This window comes from Camarhynchus parvulus, chromosome 2 (assembly GCF_901933205.1).
Source record: "Camarhynchus parvulus chromosome 2, STF_HiC, whole genome shotgun sequence".
NCBI classification, from domain to species: Eukaryota; Metazoa; Chordata; class Aves; order Passeriformes; family Thraupidae; genus Camarhynchus; species Camarhynchus parvulus.
The window spans coordinates 82765784-82781306 of NC_044572.1; the positions used below are offsets into that span (position 1 = coordinate 82765784).

The 15523-nt window shown below is 37.1% G+C and overlaps 1 protein-coding gene across 2 annotated transcripts in view; it reads right to left on the reverse strand.

Annotated features, from left to right (window-relative positions):
- Nucleotides 1–836: 836 nt before the first annotated feature.
- GRB10 (growth factor receptor bound protein 10) overlaps nucleotides 837–15523 on the reverse strand; it is a 145493-nt gene continuing 130806 nt past the window's right edge. For both annotated transcript variants that reach the window (XM_030944085.1, XM_030944086.1), the window contains 9 exons: nucleotides 13902–14039; nucleotides 13268–13378; nucleotides 11886–11984; nucleotides 10370–10447; nucleotides 9595–9711; nucleotides 8660–8726; nucleotides 7586–7673; nucleotides 4908–5001; nucleotides 837–4079 (listed from right to left, as the gene is read on the reverse strand). In XM_030944085.1, the coding sequence (XP_030799945.1) occupies nucleotides 3933–4079; nucleotides 4908–5001; nucleotides 7586–7673; nucleotides 8660–8726; nucleotides 9595–9711; nucleotides 10370–10447; nucleotides 11886–11984; nucleotides 13268–13378; nucleotides 13902–14039 (939 nt within the window). In that variant the 3' untranslated portion in view covers nucleotides 837–3932. The remainder of the gene's footprint in view (nucleotides 4080–4907; nucleotides 5002–7585; nucleotides 7674–8659; nucleotides 8727–9594; nucleotides 9712–10369; nucleotides 10448–11885; nucleotides 11985–13267; nucleotides 13379–13901; nucleotides 14040–15523) is intronic.

Sequence of the window (15523 nt, forward strand, 5' to 3'; positions counted from 1 at the left end):
GAGTCAGTTTCAATGTTAGTATGGCCTCCTCTAGCCAAGCAGGAAATAGGCATCTGCAGTCCTCTTAAACTTAGTGAAAAAAGTAAGTTACTGTATGCAGGATAGTGAATTCTTAGTACTTTAACATGCATGTCCAGATAGAAAAAAACTTGAGGAATATCAAAATTAAAAGGAAGTACTCTGCCTCTATGTGCTGATGAATAAATTTCATCATGCTAACATATTAATTATAATTAACTCATGCTATAGTGCAATATGGAGACATCACATAGAGACATAACACGCAGAAGCCAGAGTGGAATGCATTTGATGGCTTCTATGGATTAACAAAGAGGAAAGAGGAAAGGATTGCATCCAAAAAAATAAAAGTGAAATATTCCTAACCTTCTGTTTTTCTACCTGCCAGAAGAACCACTAATCCTTCCACCCCCCTGGAATTTTAAGTAAAGATGTGTTTTGCGCAGTTGGTGCTTTTCCACCCAAATTCTGATAGACCACTCAAATACAAGGACTACAGAGGTAAATAATTGCTTTCTGGAAGTACTATTGAAAAGTTTTCTGATCGAACAGCTATCAGGCCAATAAAGTGTTTTATGCAGACTGTGCATTTTCAGTGAGTTATAACTTTATGACATGAAAGTTGGTCATAGTGTGATTGTCATAGTGTGTTCTTCTGATATGATTCTAGCAGCTTTCCCAAATGAATACTGTAAATATCATAGCAAAATAACCCCAGTATTTTTTCTCAAACAAAAGGAGTGAATAAGTTATTTGCTAAATAAAATGCATTATATCCTAATAGGAATCTTAAAGACAGGACAGCCAGAATAAAGGTATCTTGGCGATTGTGTTTTCCTCTTCATACTTCTTAAAAGCTGTTTAACATGACCTATTCAATTAACCTGCATTAAGGCAAGAGATACACAGTGTACTGATATATCCAAAGGACGACATTAATTCCAATATAAAATGAATAGCATTGTATTAACGTTTATTTCTAATTACAAGAAACAGAATATCAGTCCCTTATTTGTACAAAAATACCTGAAAGATTACAATTAGGTTCACAAGCCAAAAAGCTATTTACAGTATGAAGCAAAGCATATTGAATAAAGGTTTTGTCTCTTAAGTTAATACCTTTTGCATTCCCTGAAACTTTAAACTTTATTCCATTTTACAGTCACTAAATCTTGCATTGTGACAATATAATTTACGATAAGCAAGTCTTGCCACTGGAAAGGTGCATTGATTGGTCAAACTGTCAGGTATTTAGTGCAGAAAAGATAAGACAAAACATCTAAACTGAGGCACGTGTTTCTTCAAGATTAATTAACAAATAAAAAGTTTTTTGTACTTCAACACCTATCGTAACATAACTTAACTAGTAACCTCATTACCAAAATGGTTTGGCATTTTCCTTCTCAACATGTTCAAGATTGCTACATGAAGTATTTATTTAGAAAATAAAATCACAGGCAAAAAGATAAAAATTCAACAGGCTCCAAAACAACCCTGAGCATCCCCTTTACATTCATGTCATTTAAATACAAAAATAAGAGTCAAATGTCCTTCAGTCCTTGGTATTCTGAGCTGGCAGCCAGCTGAATCTGTTGGAAAACTAAGGTGGCATTGACTGTTTTCCAGCAGAAAGAAGACAAAGCAGTGATCTGCTTAAGTAAGATTGTTGCCACTTTGAAGGTGGTCACTTTCTCAAAACAGCTCACTTTAGCTGGGAAGAGTACAAAATACTAAGTCAACCATCTACATACAAAAATCATGGTTCATAGTCAAACTTTTATTCTCAATTTAAATAAGATGCAAAGTTTTTTTTTTATAAATATGAAACACTGCAAATACTATCTGCCTACTGGGAAAAATGCATGGTTGTCACTAAGCTATGTAAACAGAAAAACTTAAAACTACAGCATAAATGGTCTTATTAAACTGGTAATGTAGTCAATACAAGTATCTTTTTTCTCCTAATAGGGGCCAAATAGAAGCATGCAAAGTGAAGTCAGACTTAAGTTAGCTTAATTTCAAGGTTTTAAAATACATTGTCTAGAAAGCAGGAACACTCATTTCACTATGTACAATTAAAAAAGCAAAACAAAACAAAACAAAACAAAAACGGCTTCTACTAAAAACAAAATCAAGTTTCTTCATTTTTAGTATCTAGACATTAAATGGAAAAAAATACTAAATGTGTTCTGTAAACTAAAATACAGTGTTTCTATACCATTGACATAGTTTAAACTGATATGGACGACTCAGGCAGGTTATGGTTTGTCTTAAGCTATTCTTAACACTACATGAAGACCTAAAAGTGTAGGATTGGTTTTCCTTCTTTACCCTTTCAGATGGCTAGGATTTCAAACCCAGTGGCAAATATTAAGGATTAACTAGCCTGTGTAGATAATTTACCATTTTACAAATGCTCCGTTCTGCACTACACTCTGCAAGTTCCCAGGGTGGAATACTTCTCACTGTGGCTAATGGCACCAAGCGCCGGGAAGTTATTTCAGTTCAGACAGTTGCTGAAGGAATGGTTGGTTGCAACTGCAGGATCAAGGTGGGACTTAGGTCTGACTTTAATACTGATTTATCATCAGAAAGAGTTATTGAGTAAACATTAAAGAATTCATTTAAACATTAACAATAAATAGTTCTGATGACAAACCAGCACCAGAGCAAGATACATGCTTGTCTGCCACAGGTACTGGTGTGCAGTAGCACACATGACACAGGGATCACCAGTTACCTCAATGGATGATATTGCCAGCAGTTACTTCACAATCAAATCTGTTTCTATTCCCAGCACGTTCCTTCTCACCATGTAAACTTTCATGACCCTACAAGAAGCAGAAGGGTTCAGTTCTTCTTATGCCCTATCCCCAGGAAAGTGTTGTCACTGTAGCTTTACTCTATTGAAAGAGCTCTTTGAAACAGTCTGAAAATTCAAGGAGCTATAAAGCTAAAAACACTGGTTTTATTTTTTTTTTATTTTGTCATACTAAGACTACCTGCAGAAGAATCTTCTCACAAAAAAATGGTGGTTCAAATACAAGTGTAGTCATTCAGTCCTACTCTATTTAGTAACAGTAAGGTTCCTCAGGAAAACAGTCAAAAGGCTGTAAAAAACAAACCACCACTCCAATAATAAAAATTTGTGCATAGAATCTAATACAGTCTCTGCATGACTGGATGCCACTAATATGCCATCAACATACTACAGCCATAATGCTACAAGTCAACAGTTTTAAGAGTACGTATATTGGTGGTATGTTCTTTTAGAATTGTATCCTCATTGCTTCTTCAAAGACACCGGCAGATCATTGAACCTCAGGTCTCCAGAGAAGTACTGAGACATACACGCGCGCACACACACACTTCTTGATTTTCTTCTAGATCCTTTTAGGCTGAAGCATTCCATACATTTTAGGATGCAGATTAATACCCAACTCCTGCATGAATTTTAAAAGCCACATCAGCTCCTAATATAGGCTGCATACAATATCCGAAACAAAGTAGGAGTGCAAAAAAAGTGATCAATACAAAAAGTAAACACACTAGTCTTAATTGTCAAGATTATTCCAGGGCAAGAGTTCTTTTCAAAGATTTCTCTTCACACTTGTTCCTGTTAAGTGGCCCAGCCAAGATAGTTTCCAGTTTTGTTTCAAATTTACTCATTGTTTTACAGACCCTCCCCCCATTTTTGGGATGCTGGGACACTCAGCAGCAATCACTCTTAGGTGTTAGACAAACCAGCAATCTTGGTCTGTTGGCACCTGTCGAATCCATCCCTTTCAGAGTCCCAAGGTGCATAATATTTATTTTTTTAACCAACTTACAAATCTGCCAATTCCCCAGTGTCAACGTTCTCTTACAATTACTCTTCTATGAAATCCAGTCTTCAGTGAGAGTCAGATTTGAGGTCATAAGGCCACTCGGATGCAGTGGTGTTTGAGTTTGCAGGGCAAGACTCCTTTGTTTAGTTGATAGAATTCAACAAGCTGGATTAGATCACTGAATTTGGTGTTCCCATCATCCAGACTGAAAAATATCTGTCCATCATCTTCACACTAGGGAAACAAAACATCCTTTTCAAGTTAGGCTGCACATGAAGAAATACACAAATGGAAAAACTTAGAGAGCACCACCAGTGTGTGATATAAATAAATGATGGGCACTCGGTTGGCACTCGGTTGCATAAACAACCCTGTGCCTGCAGTTCTTTATGAAACCATGCACAGGGTTAGAAAAAACATACCTTAACCCAACTTGTAACATTTTGCTTATGAAAGTGAAAACTTGTGGGCACAGTAATTTAAAGTTGTACAGACGTCACTGGCATTCATTAGATGAAACAAAAATGCCCCAAAAGGATTTGTTAGCTTTTTGTAAAACTGGCCAGCTAAACAACAGAAGAGGGTTTGGAACAATAAAAAGGTCTATATAATCTTAAATTTTTCATGCTTTTTTGGATCAAGATAAAAATCAAATTGTTTTCCAGCATCTCTGTGTAATGTTATTTGAAGCTCAACATTACTGGATAAACCCCAGAATAAAACTTTTTAGTTTCCCAAAGTTATTCTATGTTTCCTTAAGTAAGAAGGGAGACAAGAGCTGCTGTTGTCTCTGACAGTCACAGAGAACAAGTTCTGTGCATTACACAGACTTCTGTAATGTAATGACTTACAACAGTTTTCCAGCAATGTTAACCAATAATTTTAATCAGACATTTGACTGATTAAAGAATATTCTAAACAATATCTGCTTATATATTTGCTAGTGGAAACATCCTTGTTAGTTACATCAGTAATTAATAAGAGATCTCCTGAGATGTTGGTAAAAGCTTAATGGTTTAAAATTCTGGGGTTTTTTATCAGTATCAAAAATAATCTACTTACCGGCAAGATTTGAAAATGTTTTATTTTTTGATGATGGCATAACGTAAGTACAAATGCCTTTGGATTGCTTTGGCTGTCCCGGAGAAGAAATAATCTAGGAGAGAACATTTTTAAGAACAAATTGAATATCCCCATCTGTTTGTTCTTAAATAATCAGAACCACTAAGTAATATTGTGCCACTGCCGAACTCTTCTTCAGTTGCATTAAGAGGTGATTTTGTAACTGGCAATTTGCTTTCTATTATTATACCATGGCTATGCAACATTAACAGATGAAAAAACAAGAAGTGCAAGATATATGATGGTAGTTCTTCCCCTAACAATGTACCTATGAGGCTTTTTTTAAGGTTCCCTCTAACACAGCTTTCTATTAATGATTTGTACTCTTAGGAAGAAAATGTTATCATTTAATTCTAGAGAAAATCTGAATTTCTGTAGATGAAGAAGTAATATATGGGAATCTGTTCCCACTACAATATCTTACATCAGTTCACAGAAATCCAGTGTTAGCAAAATTATGTGTAGCTTAAATGGCTGCAATTGCACAGAAACAGCTCAATACTTTCTTAACATTATTTACCAGTTAAGCAGCTTCCAAATTATCAAGATGGGGAAAACACACAATGATCTTTCCTCTAGAACAGTCACAGTATTTTCCCCTCAGCATGTGGAAAAAAAATGTACATTACAATTACATCTACCAACATCATACACCATGTAGCTGTTAAGTTAACCCACAAAACTGAAGTCCTACCCCAAATGGATTTTATTTAATATTCGTACTGGGAAGAGGAGAAAAAAAGCTAGACAAAAAAAACTGTGTTTCCTCCTCTTGATATTTATGAACTAAGGAAGCTGATCCTCTCCATGTCACAGGAAAAAAGAATATACCTTTGGCAGAAGGCTTATAGCACAAAGCACAAGTGGATTTGAGAGATGGCTGAGCACAGGACTGGGGCAGGCCTCGTAATTGCTGATCACTAAGCAAGGAACACATTTTTCCAAGGTGCAGTTGAAAGAACTGCTTGTAGTCTTATGAACCCAAAAGATTTTACTCCAGCTCCTCAGAACTGATTGAGAAATGTCAGTACCAGAAAAATGCACCATCATAACCAGAGTGAGTTCAGTAGTCAGGGACAGGCATGTCTTGCCACTCTCAGAAACCATGCATGGTGTTTGAATGTTCCATTGTGATCTTAGGAAGACCAAATGTGTGGAAAAGGGACAAAAGCCTTTATAAATTAGCATCCCTGTGAGGGATAAAGACCATACCTGCCCTGTGCTTGCTGCAGTTCATGCAGGTATTTCTCAATTATATTTCATCCAGCTGTTTCATATCATGCATGGTATTGTAAGCTGGTGGCACAAAGCAAAGGTCTGCACAACTGATGCTGCAACTGTTTACTCAACATCTGGCAAGCAACCAGCTTCCACACAAACAATGGCTACCCAGAGAGATGCATCCTCAGCAAGAACTTCCAGAGATATCCAAAATAGCAGCATCAATTGCTTGTATTTTCCCCCGTGAAAATCATGATCCTTAGATCTCAGAGCACAGTGGTAACCTGGTTCTTTTGTCACTGCTGGTGGACCTTACTATGGCCAAACTAGCCAATTTTTACATTCCACAGTGATAAGCTGATTAGGCACAAATTTAACACAGCATCAAACACATGAACACATTTATGAATTCCTCAAGAAGGATGGGCCACCAGATTCCTAAGGCAACAAGACAAAATGAGCCCAAGATTATAATGTGAGTAAACCAGAAACACAAAAAGTCAGCAGTGCTGTTTTGCTTTCTCAGCTTCTCTTTTCTGTTGAACTTGCTTAGCTAGAACCCCCTGTCTAGCCTTAGACTGGACAAAACCCCCTCAAAATAAACAAACACTGCTAGATGAATATATATATATGCACTGCCAATTTCTACTTCCCTAATGTATTTTAGTCTTCAGAAAGATTAGTGTTGCTTCTGAATCAGAAAATGCTGAAGAAAGGTTTGAAATTCACTGTCTCCTGTGAGGCCAACATGGATGTTTCTACCTTAACCCTCAGAGCAGTGAAGACAGTGAACCAAAGGCAACCATGCCTTTCCCATCCTACAAATCAATAACGCTGAATGCAGTTCAAGCAACTTCCCTTAAATAACCATAACTCCATATAAATAAGGAAAACAGACATGCTCAGAAGATACTTAAATAACGACCACAGACATTTAAGAGAGTGCTGGAACAGGTACTTTCATTTCTTCGCTCTAGAACAGAAATAGTGAGCAAGCACCATTAGCTGCTCTGATTCATGCAGAAAAGCACGGATGGCTGATTATAAATTTGTTGGCAAATGGTTAGGTACAGCTTTGCCTGAAAAATATCTCCTCAATGCATATTACAAGAATTAACTATTTTCAAATTCTAACATCATCTAAAACTTGACTGTTGGAAAAAAAGAAAAACAATTAAGAGTATTTTAAGATTTTACTTTTCAAATTAAAAGTTAGGATCCCTTCCTACAAGCACACACTCTGACTTTTTGGAATCCAGGCAGGTTATAATGGGACTACTCAACAATCAGATTACTCAGAACTGCTGATAAACCTGTAAACTTTTACAGCATAAGTTGTACTCTCATCTATAAAGCTTATAGTCAGATCATAAATACTGAGCAACAAGAATACCTACCCATCTACAAGCCCTTGTTGCTTAATAATCCTGTGAGATTCTTCTCTAGAGATTCTGCCGTGAAACCAGTGCTGTGTCCTATGAATAACTGGAGGCGAGAGGAAAAAGAGGGAGAGGATGGTTAAAAACACTTACACATGCAACCATTTTTTCCACATACTAATTATTTAAACATTTTAAAAGTGGGTATAGATCTCTTACAGAATATAAAGTATCTTCCATCAACCTATATAAAAAGGAATCAATATAAAAAAATGAATCTACTTAATATACCAGGTAGAGAGGCATTATATCTCCATGTATTTTCCAATTTTCAGATATACAATTAGGTAAAAAAGAGAAGTCTCTTATAATACTGCCTTCTCATAGCTTCTTGAATGTACTGGGACTAACATTCCTTAGAACTCAATGTATAAGCTAATGAGTTAGAAACAAGTCCCTCTAAATATCAGATAAAGAAATGCACTTTAGACGGTGCTTTCAAGAGTCAAGTTAGCCCCCAATATTTTTATCTTTATTGTTTTGTTCTTCAAATGGTATTTTAAAATTCTGTTAACAGAATAGCAATAGAAAATAGCTGTGTTTCCTCCAAGAAGGCTAGGATATTAACATGAAACTTCCTGTTGTTTTAATAGATTTACAGTCTCAAAGAAATGTTGAGGACTTGCGTATTTTACATTTTTCAGTTATTACGGAACAAATTCTGTTTTGAAAACTCTCATTTCTACTCTTAAAAGATTAAAACATCACTCATTGACTTTCCTTGTCCAAAACGGCATATTAACTGCTGTATTCTTTTAAATGGAAATACTTATGGAGTGTCTATTTTTACAATATAAGAGTTTCAAAAGACTAGTCCTAAAGAAAAGATTGAGTGGGCCATCAAAGGAAACAAGTTCCTTCTATGGTGTCTGTATGGGTAGGCATGTTAATGACACAGGAGCTACTGATAAGGATTGTATTTGACATCAAGGCATTCGTACTACATGGTTGCACTCTGTGTCTGTATGAAATGTACCTCTTCTTCACCCACAGAGACCTCTGATACTGTGGTTACAAACCATCAGAATTTACCTGTACTCAGTGTGGAAGGATGGAGTGGACTTTGGCTACCCAAGATGTTCATTCTTGTGCTACGTTTCTATAGAGAAAATGAATTACCGTTAAATCCACACTAACGTCTCAGGAGAAGAGAATTAGTGCACATGCAATATAGATTAAATTTACAGGAAACTGGGGGCTGGGCAGATTTAATGCAAGGATGAGAAAAAGAAATGCAACTTTGAAGGGGGCTAATCTACAAGCAGCAGCTCATTTCAATTGGCTTAAAACACGAGCCAGATGTTAATGATGAAAGCTCAGTATCTTAAAAAAAAAAAAAAAAAAAAAAAAGAGAGAAAAAAGAAAAGACTGATATGTTTCTGCTCAGGCAAAACACCAGGCACTCAGTAAATCAAGCAGTATTTCCCTCCCGTACATAAAGCACCAGCTAATGCTTCAGTAATGACTCCTTTTCCCTAAAAGACGAGCATGTGGGAAAACTTGTACTGCAGCTGTCTGTCCACAAGACACTATAAACAAGTTACATCAGTTTTCATTGCAAGAGGTCCTGCCTCTTGTATATTCTGCAATTAAACTTACTGGGAGCAAGCCATTAGTCAGAGCCCCAGCCTCTTCCATGTGGGGAAGCATTTAATTTGACATATTCCTCCTCAGAGACTGGTTTTGCAAACTGGCAGTAAAGTTCTGGTGGGTCTGCTTTCCCCCTCAACTTTCCTCTGGACACTAGGGGGACAGAGAAGCAGTGGTAGAAGGTTGTTGTGAATGTGACAGTTTTGCTAAAGATGGATATTGACTTTCAGATCTGCATGCTTGCAGTGTGATTGCTGCAGGTCGGAGCTAAGCTATACTGTGACCAGCACTGCACTAACATCATAGCACACTCTGTGTTTTGGCTCTCAACAGACACTTACTGATTGCAAAAATAGAAAAGAAGAGAAGATAGCTACCCTCCAAGCATGTCCTTCTTCCAAGGCAGCACTCTGTGCTTCAGCAGGATTTTCAATAACTCTTCCTATTTGCCCCGAAAAATCCATTGCTACTAGTGAGTTTTCAGATACACTTCTCTGAAAAGGAATTTTCACTTATTTCAAAAAACAGGGAAAGGAAAAACCAGCTTGAGAGTTTCACTTCAAAGTGTTTTGGTTTCAGAAGACTGTCCAAAGTCCTCTTTCAACAGCACAGAAAATACATCTTATTTTTTTCTCCTTTCAAAAGATTCACAGACACAAAAATATATGTTTTTTCGACTGTAGGGGAGTGAGATGATTCAAAGGCTCAGAATAAAATCTGTTTGCTCAAGTTGCCCACTTGCCCTATTACTATATTCCAGTCATTTTCAGGGCCAGCTGGGATCCAAATATAGGCTCTTCCCTTTTAGGTAGTTAACAGTCAGCTCTTGGCCCAACACATTTTAGGAAATCTACGTGTTAGTTTTGCCAGACCTAAGCTGGCTTCTGCAGAGACAGCCAGATGTCTCTCTGTGCCGTACATCTCAAAGAGCATGACGTAGCCAAGATTTTTCAATCATGTGGATCATGTAAGCCTAAGATAATGGAGAGCCAACCACAAAAGCTGTACTCATGCAAAACATGAACTTTACATTGATTTGCTACACAATGCTGAATTTACATTTGTTAGTGTAAAATTTTCCACTTTTAAAATGCAAAAGCAAATGTATCTTTTCCAACATCATACATCAGTGAGGTAAAGTTCATCACTTACTACTGGAGTGGAAAAGTGTGGAAGCATGGCTTTTCGCTGCTGGGGAATTCTGTAATTCTGATACAGTAGCATTCCATACTGCCAACAGAAACACAAGGACATTATTATTCAAATATATGCCCTAGGGAAAAAACTGTACTGATTTCTTAATACCACTTTTACACTGGACCAAGGTCCCAAAGACATTTGTATTGAGTAATAGTGATTGGCAGGTGGCAAAGAGTAAATATGCACAAAAAGTTTTAGCTAAAAAAATACAAGTGATTGAGTTATATACACAGGTTATTTTTGCCACTCTCAGCTATGATCATGTTTTCCTTGTAGAACACAAGCTTTCAGTTGAGATCAGAACACACATATTAATTCCCTTCTTTTTACCCTCTAGAACTTAAAGAAATTCTGCACAAGACATTCACTCTCAGTTTTCATAATGATAAAAAATAAGAACCTTTCTAATTCACTAGCTTTTTCAATAAATTTCACTATCACTTGGTACTTTTCTCATCTTAAAAAAAATAAGGTGATTGAATTCCAGTCATGCCCTTGGTTGAACATGATGAATTTTAGCAACACTTGTAGCTAGGATAGGTAAACAGCTACTCAGTGCCTTCCCTAGAGGCACAGTGCTGCTGAAGGAGAGCAACATTGCTTACTGAATGTTCTAACTGTAACAGTTTATATAATATTCCCAAACAGGGTAATATAGGACTATGGAAGCTAAATGAGATTTTGAATAAAAAGGAGTGTTATGGACACAGCCTTGGGGCAAAGCCTTAATTTTTCCTGACTGTACACCTTTAATCATCTTTTGGTGTGTCTTAAAAACAAAGTCATTTTTTTTCAGTACACAGAATATAGTAAGGTAGAAAGAAAAACACAGCAGTTTTCAAAGCAGCACATTCAGTAAAAGACTTAGAACCAAACCAGAATTTATGCACATTTTCCTATGAAGATCAGGAAGTTCTCTCCTTCAAGGGACACTAAATAGTCAGCTTTCTCCTCAGTTCCCTCCATCCTGATTTTGTTTCAAAAAGCAGTGAAGCCTCCTATCATACTATCGAGAAGTTTCATTGTGTGTTCTCAGATATGAGTAACTTTCACCCAGATATAGGGTTACTTATTTTTGTTACTTCTTCTAACAGAAAAATGGAAAAAATGGAAAAAAAATTGCTAAAGAAATGCTGTTCTGGTAAAGAGAACCACTTACCATTATGAAAACAGTTTCTTTAGCTTTATGATAACTTGAAAATATCTTGTAAGCAGGTTTTTAAATTCATTCTCATATCTCAAATTTGGATCCCAAACTAAAACTATACTTGATTCATATGTGAAGGAATAGATCTTAGTCCCGTGCTTAAATTCTTAGGTGGGACAGGTCTGTTTGGAATTTTGCTCTTATCCATATTGTTTTGGAGCAGATGATATTTAAAAAGATATAGGTAATTTATCATTAACAAAATAACAAATGCCACTTAACTCTAGGTGTAGCTTTGCAAAAGTAGGAGAGATTAGGTACCTTGAGGAGTCGAAAGGCAGTCATCCAGCACGTCCTGCTTTGCTCGTCTTCTGCACACAACAACCGCAGTTCCTTAGTTTCATTTCTCACTCTGTTTGGCTTTAAAGCATTAGAGGGAAGTCAGACACATTCATGAGAAAACCAACAACACTGTAAGCTTAGAATCGCTGTAAGCAGGCTAGAGGCAGGTACAGTATTAGTCTAAAGAACTAGCCAGAAAAAGCTCCCACCACACTGAATTTAAAGCTCAGGAGAGGCTGAGCATGCTCTGAAGGAAATCACTTTTTCAGCTGGGTGCAACAAGATCAGATATTGGTGCCTCCTGACTTTCAGAAGCTGGGGTCATTGATCCTTGTAGGTCCCCTCCAACTCAGGGTTTTCTATGATTCTATGGTTTGAAATAACCTGTAGTCCTAGCAGCTTATAGGAACAAGGTACTCAGGCCATGCTAGAACCAGACCAGGGCACTTAGTTTTGTTGGGTTTGGTAGTTGGGAGGGTTTTTTTGTTTGTTTGGGGTTTTTTGGTTTTTTGAGGCTTTGTTGTTGTTGTTTTGCTTTGGTTTTTTGTTTGTTTGTTTTTTGGTTTTTGTTTTGTTTTGTTTTCAAATCTGTGAGAAGTTTTATAAACCCCCATTTTGAAATGAAGGATGAAAGTTTCCACAACTGAGGGTAACTGAAAGTTTGCTTCCATCAGTTTGGGATATGTCCTGTAGCTGGCCTCTTTGATGCAAACTCTTGCTGTCTAGTTCTGGAATGGCTGCTAGGAAGGAGACTACTTCACTACTGTCATAAAATCAGCTCCCAGCCTTATTTTCTTCTCAGAAAGTTACACTTCACACTTTTCAAACCTTTGAAATACTTTCCAAATGAATCTTTCAGCACAACAGCTTTAAAAATCTTCAAAGGCAAATAGTTATTCTTACATTCATGTTTCCAAGACACTCTTCCTCTTTAAATAAAGGCAAACTTCTGGCCCACAATATTGATAAAATTGCACCCCATCAGATCTTGATCCTTTGCTGCTATATGGTTTTGGTGCTTACTGTCCACAGAAACTTTTCTGTTTGATTAGTGAACTTGGAAAAAGCTTTCATCTGTGAGGTGCACCAAGGCCATCTCACAAGCACACCATGCTTCAGCTCTGAGCTGCTCTTGCACAAAAATTTCCCAAACCAAAGGAGCACCAGATAAAGTGTTAAAAGTTCACAAAAAATGATGGCAAGATTCACAGGACATGCCTGCCAAATGAAAGATGTTAAAGATCAAGTCCTTGTGACAGAAAAGGCTTGCAGAGTTATACATACAAATCCCATTTAGCTGGGGTGACTCTGAGCTACCAACACTGTCTGGAACTTTGGAAGAACTCAGTGAGAAGATTTACCTTTATACAAAATCCATACTCTGCAGGGGCATTGTACAACTTCTTGCCTGCTATCAATGAGAAGATATTGCTGTCTTCTAGGTCAGCCAACAATTGCAAATGTCTTGGTTCCTGGTGAAGTAACATGATTTAGCACAGGTAAGTGAAAGGTTTTGGAAGATGTGCAATCTCTGCAGTCTCTCAAGCTCAGCCTCCAACAGAGGGCAGTGCATGAACACTGCTCCTCTCCCAGGCAGCCTCAAGTGGCCATGGCACACACCCCTTCAATACCAGCCTACCAGCAGAAAGTGCTTGGTACAGGAAGCTCACAAAATACTTACGCAAACCCAGCACATTAAAAATGGCCTGGTCTATTACATTGGTCCAGAGAAATCTGAAGGTTAGCACTACTTTAGTGACCACAATGATGTTGCCTGGCTGGTTTGTTTTTATTTTATAATGAAACTCTGTGGCTGTGTTTATGCATTGAGAGCCCAGGGCTCGACTGTCATTTGATCATGCCTTACTTATCTTTTTCTGTGGAACAAAGAATGGGAACGCTGTGTGGAGATTTTAAGAAACAGCAAAAAATACCCGGTAAAAGCAGAAAATGTTTTCACATGCTAGTACTGTGCAACTGCTTTTTTAATCTTACCTTTGAAGTTCCTTTTGTAGAACAATAAAGTCCTGATCTCCTCAAACACATAAACAGTTTCTTCCATGATTTCCTACCCAGCTCTTTCACATGCAAGAAACCTTGAATTTCAGGGCAGCTACTGGAGTTTAAAAAGTTCTGTTGGAGAGGAAAATGTAGATGAACATTGTATCCTATGGATGAATTGTAAAATTGTCACTGTATTTGCAGAACGGAGAATGAAACCGCAAATCACTTTGCTGACTTGAGGTGCAGTTTCACTCTAGACTTAAACTGACCTACATGTTTAATCTGATTTATGACCAAAATGTATATTCCTGCTCCTCCATTGCATCTGGCTGGCCATCTCCTCCTGCAACTGACACCTTCCTATTCTCTGCATCAAGACTTAAATCTCAAAAAAGCTACTGCTTCTCTGTATTCCCACTCATCTTGCACTTGGCCTGAAGGAAGAGAAAGTAAGCTTATTAATTCTTAAAATAATACCTTGTCACAGCAATTTTGGCAAATTGCCTAGTTTGGAAACATTGGCCAAAATCTCCATCTTTATCCTCAACTTTCTGAAAGGGAAAAGCCTATTTAGGGATTTCAAGTTGTCCTAAGAGAAGAGGTATAACAGACAACAGAGCATTTAACTGAAAATGAAATGTAGAGCAGTCAAGTAAGTGCCAGCAATTATACCAGACCTCAGGATTGAAAAGCATTTAACTTCTTGACATAAGTAGAGGAACCATATACAAAATAATTTGATTTGTGATATATCACAGGAAGGAAGAATTAATTATAGTAGGAGAACTGATGGATTGCTCCTTTATTACAACAGGCCAGGTTTTTAAATGATAGAGGGCTCGATCATTAGGTTAAATACCAAATTAATAAATTCAATAAGTATGAAGAAAAATGCATAAACCTGGTTAGCCTAGATGTCTCAGCAATTCTTCAAAGGTGTGTTTTGGTATGGACATTGCCCAGAGGAAACAAAACCAAAACCAGTGTCCTGTGTCAGAATTCTTACTTCCATTAAACCCTAATTTTTTTTTCCAGTCCTCCTCCTCATCTCATCTAATAGAATGGGAAAGAACAATCAATTTCCTTGCTGTTTGTACTATGAATACACTTGTCAGCTGGGAAAGGGAAATACCAAAAGGAGAACAGATTCTTTTTGTCCAGCCAGTTAAAACAAAAGTAAACTAAGATGGCAAGCTTTTTTGCATGTCATAGCCAGGTCAACAGTAGGGAAAACAGATCCCAATGATTTTAATGCTATTGTCATGACTAGAAATACTAGCTCTTAATGAAGTATATGATGAGATGATATTTAATATTCTTCCCTGTCATGTGTGTAATTAAAACCAGTGAAATAGCTCAGTGTCTAAGGTGGCCTCAGATGCAACATGCTTAAGGACTGCTAGGCTGCAGGAGGTTTACCTTGAATAAATTAAAACTGCCATTGAAATTCTGAAAAATGGTTGTGTGTTTTTCAAAAGAAGTACTTAATAAAAAATTTTAAGAGAAATAGTTTTTTTATGGGAAATAATGAACTAGAGGGAATATGCTCACCCTCTTTCCCCCACCCTCTTGTGTTGTTAACCTCCAAGACTTTTGCTTCTTCAGGACTCCTT